Source organism: Nerophis ophidion, linkage group LG21 (assembly GCF_033978795.1).
Source record: "Nerophis ophidion isolate RoL-2023_Sa linkage group LG21, RoL_Noph_v1.0, whole genome shotgun sequence".
In the NCBI taxonomy this organism is placed as follows: Eukaryota; Metazoa; Chordata; class Actinopteri; order Syngnathiformes; family Syngnathidae; genus Nerophis; species Nerophis ophidion.
The window spans coordinates 43,339,353-43,361,216 of NC_084631.1; the positions used below are offsets into that span (position 1 = coordinate 43,339,353).

At 41.4% G+C, this 21,864-nt stretch overlaps 2 protein-coding genes across 2 annotated transcripts in view; one reads left to right on the forward strand and one right to left on the reverse strand.

The window, feature by feature from the left end:
* The window catches only part of LOC133540142 (digestive cysteine proteinase 1-like), a 32,837-nt gene extending 29,156 nt beyond the window's left edge, over window positions 1-3,681 (forward strand). The window contains exons 8-11 of the mRNA XM_061882674.1: window positions 835-926; window positions 2,800-2,961; window positions 3,127-3,316; window positions 3,389-3,681. Coding sequence (XP_061738658.1) covers window positions 835-926; window positions 2,800-2,961; window positions 3,127-3,316; window positions 3,389-3,576 — 632 coding nt within the window. The 3' untranslated portion in view covers window positions 3,577-3,681. The remainder of the gene's footprint in view (window positions 1-834; window positions 927-2,799; window positions 2,962-3,126; window positions 3,317-3,388) is intronic.
* A 5,441-nt stretch (window positions 3,682-9,122) lies between these two features.
* On the reverse strand, window positions 9,123-19,160 carry LOC133540146 (oocyte zinc finger protein XlCOF6.1-like). Its single transcript, XM_061882683.1, has 3 exons — window positions 19,094-19,160; window positions 15,972-16,081; window positions 9,123-12,419 (listed from the first exon to the last, which is right to left on the reverse strand). The coding sequence occupies exons 2-3, from the start codon at window positions 16,068-16,070 to the stop codon at window positions 11,313-11,315; spliced, it is 1,206 nt and encodes a 401-aa protein (XP_061738667.1). The 5' UTR covers window positions 16,071-16,081; window positions 19,094-19,160; the 3' UTR covers window positions 9,123-11,312.
* Between the last annotated feature and the right edge of the window lie 2,704 nt (window positions 19,161-21,864).

Genomic DNA, 21,864 nt, shown 5'->3' on the forward strand with positions numbered 1-21,864 from the left:
CGTGTCCTCATGTTGCCATGTTTGTCTCTTGTAGGCGCCGTGAAGGACCAAGCAATATGTAGACATCATCTCTTTCTTGACATGTCCTCATGTTGCCATGTTTGTCTCTTGTAGGCGCCGTGAAGGACCAAGCAATATGTAGACATCATCTCTTTCTTGATATGTCCTCATGTTGCCATGTTTGTCTCTTGTAGGCGCCGTGAAGGACCAAGCAATATGTAGACATCATCTCTTTCTCGACATGTCCTCATGTTGCCATGTTTGTCTCTTGTAGGCGCCGTGAAGGACCAAGCAATATGTAGACATCATCTCTTTCTCGACATGTCCTCATGTTGCCATGTTTGTCTCTTGTAGGCGCCGTGAAGGACCAAGCAATATGTAGACATCATCTCTTTCTTGACGTGTCCTCATGTTGCCATGTTTGTCTCTTGTAGGCGCCGTGAAGGACCAAGCAATATGTAGACATCATCTCTTTCTTGACATGTCCTCATGTTGCCATGTTTGTCTCTTGTAGGCGCCGTGAAGGACCAAGCAATATGTAGACATCATCTCTTTCTTGACATGTCCTCATGTTGCCATGTTTGTCTCTTGTAGGCGCCGTGAAGGACCAAGCAATATGTAGACATCATCTCTTTCTTGACGTGTCCTCATGTTGCCATGTTTGTCTCTTGTAGGCGCCGTGAAGGACCAAGCAATATGTAGACATCATCTCTTTCTTGACGTGTCCTCATGTTGCCATGTTTGTCTCTTGTAGGCGCCGTGAAGGACCAAGCAATATGTAGACATCATCTCTTTCTTGACGTGTCCTCATGTCGCCATGTTTGTCTCTTGTAGGCGCCGTGTCGCCCGTGAAGGACCAAGCAATCTGTGGATCCTGCTGGAGCTTCGCCACCACCGGAGCACTAGAGGGCGCTCTCTTCCTGAAGGTGAGGGAGCTTTTTTTCTCCACTTATCCTACTTTGATTATTTTATTACGGACTCTGCTGGCAACACATTCAAATACATCAACAATAATGACATACTAATATTGCCTTCAGAAACATACAGATGTTCGTTTTTAATTATATGTATGTATGTATCTATCGATGTATATGTATGTATATATATATATATATATATATATGTATGTATACATATATATATATATATATATATATATATATATATATATATATATGTGTATATATATATATATATATATATATACATTAATTTTTAACAACGAATGAAAAATAAATCGTTTTAATTTCCTTTTTTCGACCAATTGAGGATTATGGCTTCTCAATGAAATGGCTAATATAAAAAAATAAAAATTTGACACATCGGTACGGCAGGCCACCCCAACTTATAAAACAATCAAACCCTAACAATTAAAATTGTGCTCTAGCGCCCCCTAGGAAAAAAAAAACAGACTGCTTGTAACTTCCATTAGGAATATTGTAGAGACATGAAACAAAAACCTCTATGTAGGCCTGACTTAGACCTAGATTTCATAAACGTACTTTCTAGGGCAAAAATCAACAAAAATGTTGCAAAAATCCCTTTAAAGCAAAATTTGCCTAAAAATATGCATTTTTTTGTCTCTTTGAGCTGTAATTTGACCCCCTTAAAATGCTTCAAAACTCACCAAACTTGACACACTTATCAGGACTGGCGGAAAAAACAATGTAATAAAAAACCTAAACCAAAACCTCAATCTAGCGCAATTTCTGAATAAAACACAGAAAATACTGCACCTAGGAAGAAAATACAGACAACACTGCTTGTAACTTCCGGTAGGAATGCTGGAAAGACATGAAACAAAAACCTCTATGTAGGTCTCACTTAGACCTATCTTTTACTAATTTACATCCTTCAGCAAAAATCAACAGGAAAATGGCAATTACCCCTTCAAAACAAAAGTTTTGTGAAAACCCGTCACCTGTCTTCAAATATTATCTCCTCTGAGCGCGTTTGTCCTTTCGGCTTCAAACTCGCACAGGCTAATATCAAGTCAAACAAATGAGTAATAAATATTTGTAAGTGACTTGATTTATTCCAATTCTCAAATTCTTCTTGTATTACGTTCAGTTGTACAATATAATATCTTGTGTAATATCATTTATCTCTTTGAAATGTGGCAGGATTTGATATCCTGTAATGATTCAATGAAATGTGTTGACTTATTTATTGACTTGCTTTCCTACGGATTTCAGTTTGGCCTCGTTTGGGTTGGAGTGTGAAATTAATACAGTACCTTTTTTCTTTTTCCACCAATAAAATGACTATTTATATTTAATATAAATAAAGTTTTGAAGAAAAGAACTTGTCATTTGTATAAATCATTAAATAATTGTTTTGTATGAACAAACAGCAAGACTTTTTGATAAATATTCATCAATATAATACACTAAATAGCTGTGTTTTTTTCTCCTTTGTAATAGTGAAGTGAATTATATTTATATAGCGCTTTTCTCTAGTGACTCAAAGCGCTTTACATAGTGAAACCCAATATCTAAGTTACATTTAAACCAGTGTGGGTGTCACTGGGAGCGGGTGGGTAAAGTGTCTTGCTCAAGGACACAACGGCAGTGACTAGGATGGCAGAAGCGGGAATCGAACCTGCAACCCTCAAGTTGCTGGCACAGCCACTCTACCAACCGAGCTATAAATATTTGAATGCCTTACTTTTCTTGAAATATTTCTCAGATCAGCTCTGGCATCCCCGTGATCACAAAAGGGACACGCGGTAGAAAAACGGATGGATAAGCTCTGCTTTGCGTAAAGGGTGAGGGTTGTCATTTGTGTGTGTTTTTCCAGACGGGATCGCTGCAGCTTCTGTCCCAGCAGATGTTGGTGGATTGTACTTGGGGCTTCGGGAACAACGCCTGCGATGGCGGCGAGGAGTGGCGGGCGTACGAGTGGATGATGAAACATGGCGGCATCGCCACCGCCGAGTCATACGGACCTTATATGGGAATGGTAACACATTTGGAACGCCTGCCTGTTAAAGTGTTTGCCAATATACTTGTGGCGGTGGGGGCGTGGCCTATATGACGGCTAGCAAAAATGGATGAAGTATTAACATGCAGTTACTACTCTTTATTCCAATTGATGCTTCTTATTGTGCGATGTGACAAAAACCAGAACGGATTTTGCCACGTGAACGCGTCCCAGCTGACGGCCCGCGTCCAAAGCTACACCAACGTGACGTCCGGCGACGCGGAGGCCCTCAAGGTGGCGCTGTTCAAAAACGGCCCCGTCGCCGTGAGCATCGACGCCTCGCATCGATCGTTTGTCTTCTACAGTCACGGCGTCTACTTCGAGCCGGCGTGCGGTAGGTTCTCGCCGACGTCATGTGACTTTCGGAACATGTCTTCTCTTCCGTTCAAAGCCCAATGCTTCTCAGGGAACGCCAGCGCCGACTTGGATCACGCCGTGTTGGCGGTGGGATACGGCACCCTGGGCGGACAATCCTATTGGTTGATCAAGAACTCGTGGTCCACCTATTGGGGCAACGACGGCTACATCCTCATGTCCACTAAGGACAACAACTGCGGCGTCACCACGGATGCCACGTACGTCACGCTGGCTTGAGCAAGAGGATTTTTAACACCTTTTTAATAACTGAGGAGCCATCAAGATTTTATTCATTTCTAAGGAATCAAAATGTCAAATAACAGCTTCGTTTTTTCCCAACAAGGTTTATTCTGGTGTCTTTATTGTAACCCGCACATTCTTGTCAGGGTTAGGGTCATACTTGCCAACCCTCCCAAATTCTCCGGGAGACTGGGAGCAGGTGGGTCAAGTGTCTTGCCCAAGGACACAATGGCAGTGACTAGGATGGCGGAAGCGGGGATCGAACCTGCAACCCTCGACCACTCTACCAACCCAGCTATACCCCCCCATTTCACCATTCTTTGCACCTTTACAGTAGGAACCCTGAGGAAGCCAGCATTCAATTGAGATAAATACATTTATATTTAAATCTTCTTCGGTCTCACAAAAGCTTCAGTACAACTAGCTGAAAAATGCACTTTCTAGAAAACTTCAAAGACAGAGTGGCATCCAGGGGAAGCACAGTCACAGAACTTGTGATGAACATCTCCAACCCTTTTGGATTTTTATTGAGACAAGGATTATTTATGTATTTAATATTTGTATGCTTACTATGTTTATATAATTGGTTTGTGACTAGAAATTCAGCGCCTCTCCCGAAAACCTCCCGGAAGACATTTTCTCCCGAAATTCAGCTGGAGCTGGAGGCCACGCCCCCTCCAGCTCAAACATGCACAGTTCGAAGCTTGAAAAGGAGGATCCCCATTTTTAAAAACGACTGCTAATCTTCCTCCTTTTCGACTGGACGAAGTGAAGTGAATTATATTTATATAGCGCTTTTCTCAAGTGACTCAAAGAGCTTTACATAGTGACACCCAATATCTAAGTTACATTTAAAGCAGTGTGGGTGGCACTGGGAGCAGGTGGGTAAAGGGCACAACGGCAGTGACTAGGATGGCACAAGCGGGAATCGAACCTGCAACCCTAAAGTTTCTGGCACGGCCACTCTACCAACCGAGCTATGCCGCGGAGAATTAAAGTACGGACACTCCGGAGGCAGAAGTTCATTAAGAGGGGCGGACTCACCGGCTCTCAGCCATGTTTCCGTCACACAGAGGAAGTCAAGTCCGCCGCCTGCGGGAAGTGAAGAAATCCATCCATCCATCCATTTTCTACCGCTTATTCCCTTTTGGGGTCGCGGGGGGCGCTGGCGCCTATCTCAGCTACTATCGGGCGGGAGGCGGGGTACACCCTGGACAAGTCGCCACCTCATCGCAGGGCCAACACAGATAGACAGACAACATTCACACTCACATTCACACACTAGTGCCAATTAAGTTTTGCCAATCAACCTATCCCCAGGTGCATGTCTTTGGAAGTGGGAGGGGCCTATCCCCAGGTGCATGTCTTTGGAGGTAGGAGGGGCCTATCCCCAGGTGCATGTCTTTGGAGGTGGGAGGGGCCTATCCCCAGGTGCGTGTCTTTGGAGGTGGGAGGGGCCTATCCCCAGGTGCATGTCTTTGGAGGTGGGAGGGGCCTATCCCCAGGTGCATGTCTTTGGAGGTGGGAGGGGCATATCCCCAGGTGCATGTCTTTGGAAGTGGGAGGGGCCTATCCCCAGGTGCATGTCTTTGGAGGTGGGAGGGGCCTATCCCCAGGTGCATGTCTTTGGAAGTGGGAGGGGCCTATCCCCAGGTGCATGTCTTTGGAAGTGGGAGGGGCCTATCCCCAGGTGCATGTCTTTGGAAGTGGGAGGAAGCCGGAGTACCCGGAGGGAACCCACACATTCACGGGGAGAACATGCAAACTCCACACAGAAAGGTCCCGAGCCTAGATTTGAACCCAGGACTGCAGGAACTTCGTATCGTGAGGCAGACGCACTAACCCCTCTGCCACCGTGAAGCCTTGACGCCATTTAGTCATTTTTAAAAACGACTGCTAATCCTCCTCCTTTTCGACCGGACGACCGCGGAGAATTAAAGTAGGAACACTCCGGAGGCAGAAGTTCATTAAAAGGGGCGGACTCTCACCGGCTCTCAGCCATGTTTCCGTCACACAGAGGAAGTCAAGCCCGTCGCCTGCGGGAAGTGAAGAAATCCATCCATCCATCCATTTCCTACCGCTTATTCCCTTTTGGGGTCGCGGGGGGCGCTGGCGCCTATCTCAGCTACAATCGGGCGGAAGGCAGGGTACACCCTGGACAAGTCGCCACCTCATCGCAGGGCCAACACAGATAGACAGACAACATTCACACTCACATTCACACACTAGGGACCATTTAGTGTTGCCAATCAACCTATCCCCAGGTGCATGTCTTTGGAGGTGGGAGGGGCCTATCCCCAGGTGCATGTCTTTGGAAGTGGGAGGGGCCTATCCCCAGGTGCATGTCTTTGGAGGTGGGAGGAAGCCGGAGTACCCGGAGGGAACCCACGCATTCACGGGGAGAACATGCAAACTCCACACAGAAAGGTCCCGAGCCTAGATTTGAACCCAGGACTGCAGGAACTTCGTATCGTGAGGCAGACGCACTAACCCCTCTGCCACCGTGAAGCCGAAGTGAAGAAATCCTTCAGGATAAACGTTTTGTTTGTCAAAGATCTTGCGTTCATAAGACCGAACCTGGCAGGGGCCAGCACGTCCAAGGGCGCAGCTAATCCAGGTGGGGCCCCACACACAGCCCGCAGGTGACGGGGGGGAGGAGACGAACAAACAAGAGCTGACAGTGAGAGACGGCAGGGCAAAGCACATACTGGCGCCATCTTCTGGACACTCTGAAGTGACGTTACTCAAATAGTGAAAGGTAAGTGTTTTTTTTTTTTTTAGTAACCAGCAAGCACAGTACAGTTAGTAGAAGAACTGTCTTTTTATTACTGTGTATTTTATAGGTGCCGTCTGAAATTCAACTATTTAATTTATTTATATATGTAATAAAATATATATATAGCTAGAATTCACTGAAAGTTTAGTACTTCATATATTAATATATACATTAATTACAGCCAATATAAAAATATTGGCTGTAAATATACTCTTTTCTCAACCACACTCCCGCCCAATTGTTTCATTGCTGCTGGGATTGTAGAACATTTGTTTAATTGCTGCTAGGATTGTAGAACGATTGTTTCATTGCTGCTGGGATTGTAGAACGATTGTTTCATTGCTGCTGGGATTGTAGAACGATTGTTTCATTGCTGCTGGGATTGTAGAACGATTGTTTCATTGCTGCTAGGATTGTAGAACAATTGTTTCATTGCTGCTGGGATTGTAGAACAATTGTTTCATTGCTGCTAGGATTGTAGAACATTTGTTTCATTGCTGCTAGGATTGTAGAACATTTGTTTCATTGCTGCTAGGATTGTAGAACAATTGTTTCATTGCTGCTAGGATTGTAGAACATTTGTTTCATTGCTGCTAGGATTGTAGAACAATTGTTTCATTGCTGCTGGGATTGTAGAACAATTGTTTCATTGCTGCTGGGATTGTAGAACGATTGTTTCATTGCTGCTAGGATTGTAGAACATTTGTTTCATTGCTGCTAGGATTGTAGAACATTTGTTTCATTGCTGCTAGGATTGTAGAACAATTGTTTCATTGCTGCTAGGATTGTAGAACATTTGTTTCATTGCTGCTAGGATTGTAGAACATTTGTTTCATTGCTGCTAGGATTGTAGAACAATTGTTTCATTGCTGCTAGGATTGTAGAACATTTGTTTAATTGCTGCTAGGATTGTAGAACAATTGTTTCATTGCTGCTAGGATTGTAGAACAATTGTTTCATTAATGCTAGGATTGTAGAACAATTGTTTCATTGCTGCTGGGATTGTAGAACGATTGTTTCATTGCTGCTAGGATTGTAGAACAATTGTTTCATTGCTGCTGGGATTGTAGAACGATTGTTTCATTGCTGCTAGGATTGTAGAACGATTGTTTCATTGCTGCTGGGATTGTAGAACGATTGTTTCATTGCTGCTGGGATTGTAGAACGATTGTTTCATAGCTGCTGGGATTGTAGAACAATTGTTTCATTGCTGCTGGGATTGTAGAACAATTGTTTCATTGCTGCTAGGATTGTAGAACAATTGTTTCATTGCTGCTGGGATTGTAGAACAATTGTTTCATTGCTGCTGGGATTGTAGAACGATTGTTTCATTGCTGCTGGGATTGTAGAACGATTGTTTCATTGCTGCTGGGATTGTAGAACATTTGTTTAATTGCTGCTAGGATTGTAGAACAATTGTTTCATTGCTGCTAGGATTGTAGAACAATTGTTTCATTGCTGCTGGGATTGTAGAACAATTGTTTCATTGCTGCTGGGATTGTAGAACGATTGTTTCATTGCTGCTGGGATTGTAGAACATTTGTTTCATTGCTGCTGGGATTGTAGAACATTTGTTTAATTGCTGCTAGGATTGTAGAACAATTGTTTCATTGCTGCTAGGATTGTAGAACGATTGTTTCATTGCTGCTGGGATTGTAGAACGATTGTTTCATTGCTGCTGGGATTGTAGAACATTTGTTTAATTGCTGCTAAGATTGTAGAACAATTGTTTCATTGCTGCTAGGATTGTAGAACAATTGTTTCATTGCTACTGGGATTGTAGAACGATTGTTTCATTGCTGCTGGGATTGTAGAACAATTGTTTCATTGCTGCTGGGATTGTAGAACGATTGTTTCATTGCTGCTAGGATTGTAGAACAATTGTTTCATTGCTGCTGGGATTGTAGAACATTTGTTTCATTACTGCTAGGATTGTAGAACATTTGTTTCATTACTGCTGGGATTGTAGAACGATTGTTTCATTGCTGCTAGGATTGTAGAACGATTGTTTCATTGCTGCTGGGATTGTAGAACATTTGTTTCATTGCTGCTAGGATTGTAGACATTTGTTTCATTGCTGCTAGGATTGTAGAACAATTGTTTCATTGCTGCTAGGATTGTAGAACATTTGTTTCATTGCTGCTGGGATTGTAGAACATTTGTTTCATTGCTGCTGGGATTGTAGAACAATTGTTTCATTGCTGCTGGGATTGTAGAACAATTGTTTCATTGCTGCTGGGATTGTAGAACAATTGTTTCATTGCTGCTAGGATTGTAGAACAATTGTTTCATTGCTGCTAGGATTGTAGAACAATTGTTTCATTGCTGCTAGGATTGTAGAACAATTGTTTCATTGCTGCTAGGATTGTAGGACAATTGTTAGGCCTCAAGCACCTGCCGCCGCACATTCAGCTTTCGTTCAAATTATTTCTAATTACAGCATAACATCTTTTTGATTTCTTTGCTATTTCTCCTTTATTATTTCTTCCTTGCCGTATTTTCTGTGGAACACAAAAAAAAAATACAAATAACGTGAAAGTTTCCATTCTTCCAAAAGCAAAGGAGTTCATTTAAGAAAAAAACAAAAGCGGGACTGACCACTTAAAATATTTTTTAGGACGAACACCTGTTCGTTCTGTGATAGGCTAACAAAATAACCAGTTTATTTTATGAAAGTACGCAAAGTAAATGTTCTTTATTGGCTTTTGCCTTACACTTCGAACTGATATTGTTTTTGGGATATTAAAAAAAAACAAAAAACGTAACAAACAATGGGATTTTTTTTTTAATCCACAAATGCAACTCTCTAAAAACAAAACCATCCTTCCACAGACAATTCAGCCATTTTCTTTCACATTGCACAAAGGCCTGGGGACATACTGTACATAGAAAACAATCACAACACAATCATCAGGGACGGCGTGGCGCAGTGGTACAGTGGACGTGCGCAACCCGAGGGTCCCTGGTTCAATCCCCACTTAGTACCAACCCCGTCACGTCCGTTGTGTCCTTGGGCAAGACACTTCACCCTTACTCCTGATGGGTGCTGGTTAGCGCCTTGCATGGCAGCTCCCTCCATCAGTGTGTGAATGTGGAAAGCGCTTTGAGTACCTTGAAGGTAGAAAAGCGCTATACAAGTACAACCCATTTATTATTTATTATCATATTACAAAAGAGAGTACAATGGTATAGACACCCAACAAATGATTCATAAAGTCAGACATTTTATAAATGTAAAAAAGACAACTGTTCAAAACATGTATTGTGTAAAGTAAATAATAATATGCTTCCTGAAGTGGTCCAGAAGATGTGAACCAGTACAAATAAATAATACATGATAAATGGGTTATACTTGTATAGCACTTTCCTACGTTGTATATTATATTAAGGTGCTAATATATGGGATCATTAACAATTAAAAATAAATATAAATAACACTTCGATATTTCAGAGAACTATAAAAAACACTATTATGAATAAGTCTAAAATTGTAATATATATATACTAGGGGTGGGCAAATTAATGCGTTAATTACGCGTTAACTCATCAATCTATTAACGCCGACAATTATTTTATCGCACATTTGCGTATGTTTACATGCTTTTATTTTGTTAACGCCTTTTCTTAACAAGATGGCGTCGCCCGGCGTGGAGGGGCTCTTGGTAAAGATGGAACATTTGGCAAAAATAGCGGACAATTCTGCAAATGTCATGGCTGGCTTACAGCGTGGTCACTCCGGGATCACTTACGACCGCCAGACAATTCTGGATGTGGATAGATCGGGTCGTTTTGGACTGAATGAGGCGTGCTTGCTAGACCTGCTAGCTAGCATGGGAATACTTTGCCGGCTACATCCAGCGGCCTGTGAAGCAGCGGAGTATATGTGTTGTCTGTCTATTTATGAATAATGCAGACCAGGAGTGTTGGCTGAGTTCTTAACGTTTGCTTTCAGAGCGTGCATATCACAACATACAAGATGCCGTCATGGCGACACAACCTTTACATGCTCGTCACTTCTGTTGCATGCTGGGTAGGGTAGTTCTTTTTTTCCCTGGCTCATAACATCACAATATAGTACCATGTATATGTGTTCAGTTTATCAAAGCACCAAGCAAAATTCCCATCATATCAATTCCTAGATATGGTCATAATTATCTTAAGTGCACTACGCAGAATAAACACAACATTATTAATATTGCTACTACGGATAATTTGATCCAAAATTCCCTAAAACAGCCCACTACCTATAATATAGGTTTTTTAAACATAAGATCCCTGATAAAAAAAATGTTTCTGCTGTTACCTCAGAAATTGCCTGTTCAGATGTTATGATTGTGGCTCAGAGATTTGTATGTAGATTATATTTATTTTCCATAACAAACAGGATAACTTAAATACCCTGGCAGTGGCAATAAGCTTAAATGTTTGTATTTACATTTTTGGAGTTGATTTTCATCAAATATGCTATTTAACTGCTACTGTTTAACAAGGACTGATTTAAATTGTGTTTGCACAACAAATGTTTTGGCACTTTTGTTCATGTGGGAGAATATTCCAATAAAGGTGCACTACACACTACTTTTGAATTCATTATTGGGCTTTGCGTATACAATGCAGTTAATCGCGATTAATCGGAGAAATAGTGCGATTAACTTCCATTAAAATTTTTGATCGTTGCCCAGCCCTAATATATACACATAAAACAATTGTTTGTGAAATGTGTTGTACTGTTTACTCTCACCTTTTCAGTCAAATTTTTTCCATTAGATTTTTAATAAAAGTACACAATGTTGCATATTAATGCATGTACTTGACTGAAAAAAAACAGATATAAAACATCTAATCTATAAGTGTAGAAGCATGTTAAACAGATAGTTAGACAAACAACAATGTCACACATGTTATATGTGCTGATGTTGTTAAAAAGTCTGGACAGTTTATTTCAAATCCTGCAGTTTCATTTGCTGCTGCTGTTCTCACCAACACACTTGTGTTTCTCACACTGCTTCTTAGTAGAGAATCTCTCACCACACACACTGCAACTCAATACTTTCTCTCCTTGGTGTGTTCTCATGTGTCTTACAAGGGTTGATCGCTCACAAAAGCTTTTGTTGCAGATTGAACAGGAATGGGATTTTTCTCCAGTGTGTGTTCTAGCGTGTCTTTTCAAATGTTGACTTTCTGTAAAAACTTTACCACAGGTTGAACAGGAAAAAGGTTTTTCACCAGCGTGTGTTCTCGTGTGTACTTTCAAATTGCGACTTTCCCTAAAACGTTTACCACAAATTGAACAGGGAAAAGGTTTTTCACCGGTGTGTGTTCTTGTGTGTCTTTTCAAACATTGACTGTTTGTAAAACCTTTACCGCAGGTTGAACAGACAAAAGGTTTTTCCCCGGTGTGTGTTCTCATGTGTATTTTCAAACTATGACTTTGAGCAAAACCTTTACCACAGATTGAACAAGAAAAAGGTTTTTCGCCGTTGTGTGTTCTCATGTGTTTTTTCAAACCCTGACTTTCAACAAAACCTTTACCGCAGGTTGAACAGATAAAAGGTTTTTCTCCAGTGTGTGTTCTCATGTGTACTTTCAAATGTTTACTTAGAACAAAACCTTTACCGCATATTGAACAGATAAAAGGTTTTTCTCCGGTGTGTTTTCTCATGTGTACTTTCAGGTGACATTGGTATATAAAGGTTTTGTCGCAGGTAGAACATGTGAAGTGAGTGTTGTCAGTGTGACATGTTGCATCATCTTTAGAGTCTTCATCATCAGTGTGAGGAGAGTGTGAGCTTGTGTCCTCACTATCTGATAGTGGAGCTAAGAGCTTGTCTGCTTGTGATCCTCCACAGTGGTCTCCATCAGCTTCTGTTGAGCTGCTGCTTGGAGGCTCCCCCCCTCCCCTCTCCTCACTTTCACCTTTCACCTCATCATCTTCACCCTTCACAGGGACACCAGTCACTGGGAACTCCTCCAACCATTTAGGCTGACTGATGCCCTCTTCCTCCTCTTCCTCTTTAATGTGCACCGCCTCTTCCTCTTTAAAGCAGGGGGTCGGTGGGTCCACCTCTAATGGAAATATAAAAATGAATATGATTAAAACAATTTTAAAGGGTAAAAGCAATTAAAACAGTGAAATAGAAATCAAAATGTATAAAAAACAGAGGACAGAGGACCACACAACTCACGTAGTGTTAAAAGCCAAAGAATAAAAGTGGGTCTTAAGACGAGACTTGAAAGAGTCCACTGTGGAAGCAGTTTGAACATGGAGGGGCAGAGTGTTCCAGAGCTTAGGGTCTTAAGTCTGGTCTTGGGCACCACGAGCTGGAACTGGCTCTCGGACCTCAGATCGCGCGCAGGAATGTAAATTTGGATAAGGTCCGAGATATATTGAGGTGCCAGTCCATGTAAAGATTTCAAAACAAACAGCAACATTTTTTAAAATCAATTCTAAAATGAACAGGGAGCCAGTGCAAACTCTGAAGAATTGGGGTTATATGCTGGCGTTTAGATGATGTGGTCCTGATGGCTTCATCTGGCCGGGATCTTCAGCTCTCACTGGATCGGTTTGCAGCCGAGTGTGAAGCGACCGGAATGAGAATCAGCACCTCCAAGTCCGAGTCCATGGTTCTCGCCCGGAAAAGGGTGGAATGCCATCTCCGGGTTGGGGAGGAGACCCTGCCCCAAGTGGAGGAGTTCAAGTACCTAGGAGTCTTGTTCACGGGTGGTGGAAGAGTGGATCGTGAGATCGACAGGCGGATCGGTGCGGCGTCTTCAGTAATGCGGACGTTGTACCGATCCGTTGTGGTGAAGAAGGAGCTGAGCCGGAAGGCAAAGCTCTCAATTTACCGGTCGATCTACGTTCCCATCCTCACCTATGGTCATGAGCTTTGGGTCATGACCGAAAGGATAAGATCACGGGTACAAGCGGCCCAAATGAGTTTGGGTCTCTCCCTTAGAGAGGGTGAGAAGCTCTGCCATCCGGGAGGAACTCAAAGTAAAGCCGCTGCTCCTCCACATGGAGAGGAGCCAGATGAGGTGGTTCGGGCATCTGGTCAGGATGCCACCCGAACGCCTCCCTAGGGATGTGTTTAGGGCACGTCCAACCGGTAGGAGGCCACGGGGAAGACCCAGGACACGTTGGGAAGACTATGTCTCCCGGCTGGCCTGGGAACGCCTCGGGATCCCCCGGGAAGAGCTAGACGAAGTGGCTGGGGAGAGGGAAGTCTGGGCTTCCCTGCTTAGGCTGTTGCCCCCGCGACCCGACCTCAGATAAGCGGAAGATGATGGATGGATGCTGGTGTTTCCTGGCCCCTGTTCAAAGCCCTGCTGCCGCGTTCTGGACTAACTGCAACCAGGAGAGAGCTTTTTGGCTAATGCCAGCATAAAGTGCATTGCAGTAGTCCAGGCCACTTCAAATAAAAGCATGCACCACTTCTTCAAAAAGGTTAAAAGATAAAAACGGTTTTACCTTTATTAAAAGACAAAGGTGATAAAATCACGATTTTAAAACGCCATCGACTTGTATGTCAAGTTTAAAATGGCTGTCTATAGTGACGCCAAGGCTGGTGACTTTGGGACGCACATCATTTTGCAATGGTCCCAAGTCAGTGAGGGCCCCACCAAAAAACTCAAATTTCCGTTTTTCCCTCATTCATTATTAAAAAATTCTGGGCTAACCAAGCCTTGACGTCGCATAGACAGTTAGAAGGGAGGTCAGGGGGCGTGGCCTTTTGAAATTGGCATTTAACACTTCCCCCTTCACAATAATAGGTCTGACTGCGCTAACAAAATAAAGGTTTTAAAAGAAAAAAGCACCTTACACAAGCATAATTAACTTATTGATGCATTTACATAATGATTATGCTTTGACCCAAAGTATGGGTCAAAATTGTCCAAAGGTTTATTGCACAAATATTTGTGAGCAATTCTGCATTTAATTAACAAACTGGAAAGAAAATAACATTTGCCTTGATGCCCTTCTAACTTGCCTTGGTGCCCTAAAATATGAGCCCTCCTTTAAGACAACACTTGTCTTGACATTAAAAAGTAAAAATTTGTGGACTGTCGATGATGTGCCTTTTTCCCATACATCCATCCATTTCCTACCGCTTGTCCCTTTTGGACTCACAGGCGTACACCCTGAACATTTCTATAAAACCTTTTACATTATTTATTTAAATCGTATCCTAATTAAAAATGTATCCTCCAGTTTGTGGCTATTATAAGGCAGATTTCCAGAGGATACGCATTTTTACAGAATGTTTTAAAGAGATAGCGATGAAAAAACGACTTCTGGGTATATTATATTGATCAACTAATTCTTATTTAGTGAGCGGAAAAGAGGCGCTCCCATTGACTCCATTGATACATTTAGAATAGTTAAGATTGTGCTGATGTTTCTTTAGAACTTAGAATGCATAAGAAATAAAAAAATTAAAACATGTTATTGTCTAAGATGAGGATTGTGAACAACAGGCAAATTAAAAGAAAATCAGATCCCCTTTGATATGTTTTTTACATATTACCATATGTCCCGGCAAGAAATCTGCGTGCAAAGGACTCCGGCTTATTAGTGATTCCCAAAGCCCAAAAAAAGTCTGCGGGCTATAGAGCGTTTTCATGTCGGGCTCCAGTACTCTGGAATGCCCTCCCGGTAAAAGTTCGAGATGCCACCACAGTAGAAGCATTTAAGTCTCACTTGTATACTCTAGCCTTTAAATAGACTCCCTTTTTAGACCAGTTGATCTGCCGTTTCTTTTCTTTTTCTCCTATGTCCCACTCTCCCTTGTGGAGGGGGTCCGGTCCGATCCGGTGGCCATGTACTGCTTGCCTGTGTATCGGCTGGGGACATCTCTGCGCTGCTGGTCCGCCTCCGCTTGGGATGGTTTCCTGCTGGCTCCGCTGTGAACGGGACTCTCGCTGCTGTGTTGGATCCGCTTTGGACTGGACTCTGGCGACTGTGTTGGATCCATTATGGATTGAACTTTCACAGTATCATGTTAGACCCGCTCCACATCCATTGCTTTCCTCCTCTCCAAGGTTTCTCATAGTCATCATTGTCACCGACGTCCCACTGGGTGTGAGTTTTCCTTGCCCTTATGTGGGCCTACCGAGGATGTCGTAGTGGTTTGTGCAGCCCTTTGAGACACTAGTGATTTAGGGCTATATAAGTAAACATTGATTGATATTGTGAACGGGTTCATGCTGTGGTGAAAGTGAGAAAATAAATGCATGTCGGGAAAATGCAAATTTCAGCAAAAATGGATGGCAAACGTTTTAAAACCTGGTTTAAGATACACATGCCAGAATGGCATTTGTATGTTGTAAAATGATGGTGGAATTAGCTTTGTTGTTTGGTTTTAGGGGCCCGCCCCAGGCCCAGCTCTGACTTGTTCCACCACTGACAGTTTATTGGGTTATGTAACTCATCTTTACAGGTAGTTACATTCCACAGAACACCGACAACCACGTGGTTGCAAGACCACCTTGCAAGTAGCAGACGGAATGCATCATCCTCACAAGACAACACAACTTCTTATACACAATATATTAAGGATAGTGTTATTCATCAAGTATATAAAGTTAGTAAAGATGTGAGAGTAAGAAGTCAACAAACCTGTTCTGTGTAACACAACTTGATGTTTCTTGAAAACGGCGTCCAGTAGTTGATGTTGTCGCTCCTTCTCCTCTTTTGTTGGACAAAGTTCATCCTCATACATTGCTGTCCTGGGTAAAACAAGGCACATTCTTAATCAAAAAACATCACACACTCTTTATTGTACACTTTTTTTACCATATTTGAGTTAGTGTCTAGAACAGGGGTGCCCACTCTTTTTCTGCAGGCGAGCTACTTTTCAATTGACCAACTCGAGGGATCTACCTCATTTATATATATCATTTATATTTATTTATTTATGAAAGAGACATTTTTGTAAACAAGTTAAATGTGTTTAACGATAATACAAGCATGTGTAACACATATAGATGTCTTTCTTTCACAAAGACAAGAATATAAGTTGGTGTATTACCTGATTCTGATGACTTGCATTGATTGGAATCAGACAGTAATGATGATAACACCCACATTTTCAAATGGAGGAGAAAAAAAGTTGTCCTTTCTGTACAATACCACATGAAAGTGGTTGGTTTTTGGCATCTAATTCATCCAGCTTCCATACACTTTACAAGAAAAACATTGGCCGCAAATTCCGTAGCTTGCTTGATTGACATTCACGGCACCCGAGGGTCTTGTGAGATGACGCTGGCTGCTGCCAGTTCATTATTATGAAAAAATGACAGAGAGGAAGGCGAGAAACACTTTTTATTTCAACAGACTTTCGCGCCGTCCCTTCCGTCAAAACTCTAAAGGCCGACTGCACATTTCCTATCGTCACAATAAAAGCCCTGCTTCATGCTGCCTGCGCTAACAAAATAAGAGTCTCGGAAAGCTGGCGTGCACAAGTGATGTGCACGCCAGCTTTCTGAGGGATCGCTTGTGCACGCCAGTTTTCCGAGACTCTGTATTTAGTTAGCGCAGGCAGCATGAAGCAGGGCTTTTATTGTGAAGATAGGAAATGTGCAGTCGGCCTTTAGAGTTTTGACGGAAGGTACGGCGCGAGAGTCTGTTGAAATAAAAAGTGTTTCTCGCCTTCCTCTCGGTCATATTTTCATAATAATGATCTTGCAGCAGCCAGCGTCATCTCACAAGACCCTCCGGTACCGTGAATGTCATTTAAGTGACGTCTTGGTGAAGATTGATGATCACTCATTTTTAGGTCTATTTTTTTTAAAAGCCTGGCTGGAGATGGACTGACACACCCCCCGCGGTCGACTGGTAGCTCGCGATCGACGTAATGGGCACCCCTGGTTTAAAGGATGAAATAAAACTCAGCACCAACATAAACCAGTTTAAAAAGCTTTTTAAGTCATTTATCATTAGTAAATATAAGATAGAAGAGCAAACATTGTTTTAGAAAGACAATAATATATAATATGTATATAAATACCATTTATGATTTCCTAATTATACATATAGGTTATATTAAAATGTATATATTACCACTTTATATGGAATTAAAATAAATTGTATATATATGGTATATATATATATAAGTGTACAAATGTGTTTGATTTAAATGTTATACTGTGTATATGAGACGTGTGCTACATATATGTTGCTTATATATTGTTTAAAAAAAAAAGTAATATAAGTGAAGCATGTTTTAGATTTTATATATTTTGAACCTTGTTCTTGTTGTGATGGGGTAGGTTTATATAAGCGTTGCTTCAACCTACATCAGGGGTGCCCATTACGTCGATCGCGAGCTACCAGTCGACCGCGGGGGGTGTGTCAGTCGATCTCCAGCCAGGCTTTTAAAAAAAATAGACCTAAAAATGAGTGATCATCAATCTTCACCAAGACGTCACTTAAATGACATTCACGGTACCGGAGGGTCTTGTGAGATGACGCTGGCTGCTGCAAGATCATTATTATGAAAATATGACCGAGAGGAAGGCGAGAAACACTTTTTATTTCAACAGACTCTCGCGCCGTACCTTCCGTCAAAACTCTAAAGGCCGACTGCACATCTCCTATCTTCACAATAAAAGCCCTGCTTCATGCTGCCTGCGCTAACTAAATACAGAGTCTCGGAAAACTGGCGTGCACAAGCGATCCCTCAGAAAGCTGGCGTGCACAAGAGACTCTTATTTTGTTAGCGCAGGCAGCATGAAGCAAAGCTTTTATTGTGAAGATAGGAAATGTGCAGTCGGCCTTTAGAGTTTTGACGGAAGGGACGGCGCGAAAGTCTGTTGAAATAAAAAGTTTTTCTTGCCTTCCTCGCTGTCATTTTTTCATAATAATGAACTGGCAGCAGCCAGCGTCATCTCACAAGACCCTCGGGTGCCGTGAATGTCAATCAAGCAAGCTACGGAATTTTCCGCCAATGTTTTTCTTGTAAAGTGTATGGAAGCTGGATGAATTAGATGCCAAAAACCAACCACTTTCATGTGGTATTGTACAGAAAGGACCACTTTTTTTCTCCTCCATTTGAAAATGTGGGCGTTATCATCATTACTGTCTGATTCCAATCAATGCAAGTCATCAGAATCAGGTAATACACCAACTTATATTCTTGTCTTCGTGAAAGAAAGACATCTATATGTGTTACACATGCTTGTATTATCATTAAACACATTTAACTTGTTTCCAAAAATGTCTCTTTCATAAATAAATAAATATAAATGATATATATAAATGAGGTAGATCCCCTCGAGTTGGTCAATTGAAAAGTAGCTCGCCTGCAGAAAAAGTGGGGGCACCCCTGACCTACACCCTTTCGGCTCAATCATTGCTCAAATGATTTATTTATTTAATTTTTATTTTTTTGTTGTTGTTCTTTGTTTTATGTGAAGATTGCCGAAATAAATAAAAAAAAACAATCAATCAATCAATGTTTACTTATATAGCCCTAATGGTTCTTTTGCACATTTTCCCACAATCACAACACTTTACTCTCACATTTGATCTCAACTTAGCTACGTGTTGATAACTTCCGCGTCTCTTTGTTAGCAGCTAACAAGCTAAGCTAACTGGCGAGCTAAGCTAACTAACAAGCAAAGATAGCACGAGAAGCGGCGCCGTGCTTTTAGCGCATTGAGACGACTTTATCCTTATAAAAAGAATCAAAGATGTATTTTATAAATATCTCAAACTGGAGAAGAAATAATAAGACTGACTTATTAGCGTCTTTCTCCGCCGATGTGCTCTGTTTGCTGCTTTCCGTTTAGCCCGGAAGCTGGGAATGACGTCACAGCCGAGCGGCGGAAAAGGTAGCTCCATATAAGGTATTGCCTGCTGTCACTGTCACCATGCTTTTCTGTTCTGTAAGATTTATTTCAACAAACGTGTGATATCAAAGAGTGTCTTGTTTTTCCAAAATACATTCAAAGTATATATATAAAAAAAGCTTTAATGATGGGGTTCAGTGGCGCCCCCGTGCGACATTCATTGCAATGACAAGAGTGAAAGTGCTAGAAATTGTAGTGATATTACTGCCTGATTTATTTAAATGTACCCTTCCACGTGTTTTTATTGTTGTTCCCTTTTACTCTTAGATTGATCCCTGGAGGATATTCAGCACCACAGTTCGCTCACAATAAACACTGATAATAATAAATAATATAATATATATCAATCAATCAATCAACCAATGTTTACTTATATAGCCCTAAATCACTAGTGTCTCAAAGGGCTGCACAAACCACTACAACATCCTCGGTAGGCCCACATAAGGGCAAGGAAAACTCACACCCAGTGGGACGTCGGTGACAATGATGACTATGAGAACCTTGGAGAGGAGGAAAGCAATGGATGTGGAGCGGGTCTAACATGATACTGTGAAAGTTCAATCCATAATGGATCCATCACAGTCGCGAGAGTCCAGTCCAAAGCGGATCCAACACAGCAGCGAGAGTCCCGTTCACAGCGGAGCCAGCAGGAAACCATCCCAAGCGGAGGCGGATCAGCAGCGCAGAGATGTCCTGGCGATAAAACGATATCAATATTTTTTTGTAAAATATAAATTGGAAAAAAATAATTCAGAAGAAATCCTCAAAGGGCTGGGCCTTTAAACTAAACCAATATATAGCATGACACTTACAAAAAAAAAGAAAAAAAAAAAGGAAAAGTGCCGATAGAGCTGTGCGATTAAACGATGTCACTATATATTGCAAAAGACATCATATCGAAATCAATTAAAAAAAACAGTATTTTGAAAAAAAAAAAAACCGGGCTTGGCTGTAAAACAATACAATAAATATAATGATAGACACATAACATAAGTTAAAAAATAGGAAAATGGCCGATAAAAGTAGACAAGGACTGGGGACGTGGAATGATATTTTTGAAGAGGGAACGTGCGCCCTCCGGTGGACTTCTGCCGCAATTGCACACATAAAGAAATTCATTATTTCCAAGTGTGCTTTATTTTCCATCCATCCATCCATTTTCTACCGCTTATTCCCTTTTGAGGCCGCGGGAGGCGCTGGCGCCTACCTCAGCTACAATCGGGCCGAAGGCGGCGTACACCCTGGACAAGTCTCCACCTCATCGCAGGGCCAACACAGATAGACAGACAACATTCACACACTAGGGAGCATTTAGTGTTGCCAATCAACCTATCCCCAGGTGCATGTCTTCGGAGGTGGGAGGGGCCTATCCCCAGGTGCATGTCCTTGGAGGTGGGAGGGGCCTATCCCCATATTTTATTTAATCATATTTTTAGAATGTGCCATGGGGCCGTCAAAAATGACCTTCGGACATCCCTGGACAACACACACCTGCCTCAGCCTGGAAGTCTGCTGTGACATGTGACGTTCAGTGACCATAACAAAACAGAGGAAATCACAGTACTAAACTTAGAATAATAAAATTGGCAAAAAAAAGAGTCATGTGTCGATGCAATGAATGAGATAAGATGACATTAACATAAAATGACATCAAAATAAAAAGATTAGTAAAACAGTAAGCAATTGAGATGATAAATGACCACTGTTGCAATTGTAATGAATGTCGCACGGGGGCGCCACTCAACTCCATCATTAAAGCTTCGTTTGGTTTACTTTGAATTTATTTTTGAAAAACAAGACACTCTTTTGAATCACATTGTTATTCAAATAAATATTACAGCAAATAAAAGCATGGTAAGAGTGACAGCAGGCAATATCTTATTTAGAGATGGCATGGCCGCCATCTTACGGCAGTCAACATCTCCATCTCGTGACAGGATCACGTTCTTCAATACTTGACTGATTTTCACGCCATTTTCATGCAAACATCGTACTTGTAGCTGTGATACAATGCAAATGGATTGTCGTGTACTGACGGTGCCTCGGTAGAACACTTAATAGCGTCTGTGATTTCTTTTTCGTCCGCTCGGATGTGACGTCATTCCCAGCTTCCGGGGTAAACGGAAAGCAGCAGAACAACAAATTTGTGCTTTACTTTAAAGATGTGATTTTTTGTTTTTACACTGTATGAACAAACAATTTGAAAATGAATTCTACCTTTGCAACCTCATTATTTTATTGGCTAAGTTTTATATTCATAAATGTAAGTTTCTTAATACCCGTCCTATCTTTTGTGCTTTTAAAAAAGATCTGGAACTTTACATTAAAACGCTCTCTACCTCTAACAACAAAAAAAGCTGTGAAAACGATGATGCTGTGTTCCAAATTTAAGTTGTTTGATGAATCTGAATAAGCCCACGGCTTTGCATTTTGTTTATTATATATATATATATATATATATATATATATATATTTTTTGTATTCTATTTTTATTATTTTGAACTTACAACCCCCTGGCGCTGTTTTCATAATGTTTTATATTGTTGTTTGACTTATTGTTTGTAATTGTTGAAATTTTTAAATAAACCTTTGAAAAAAAAATAAAAATAATAATAATAATTATAAATGATTGTGACAAAAAATAAATAACAATCAAAATG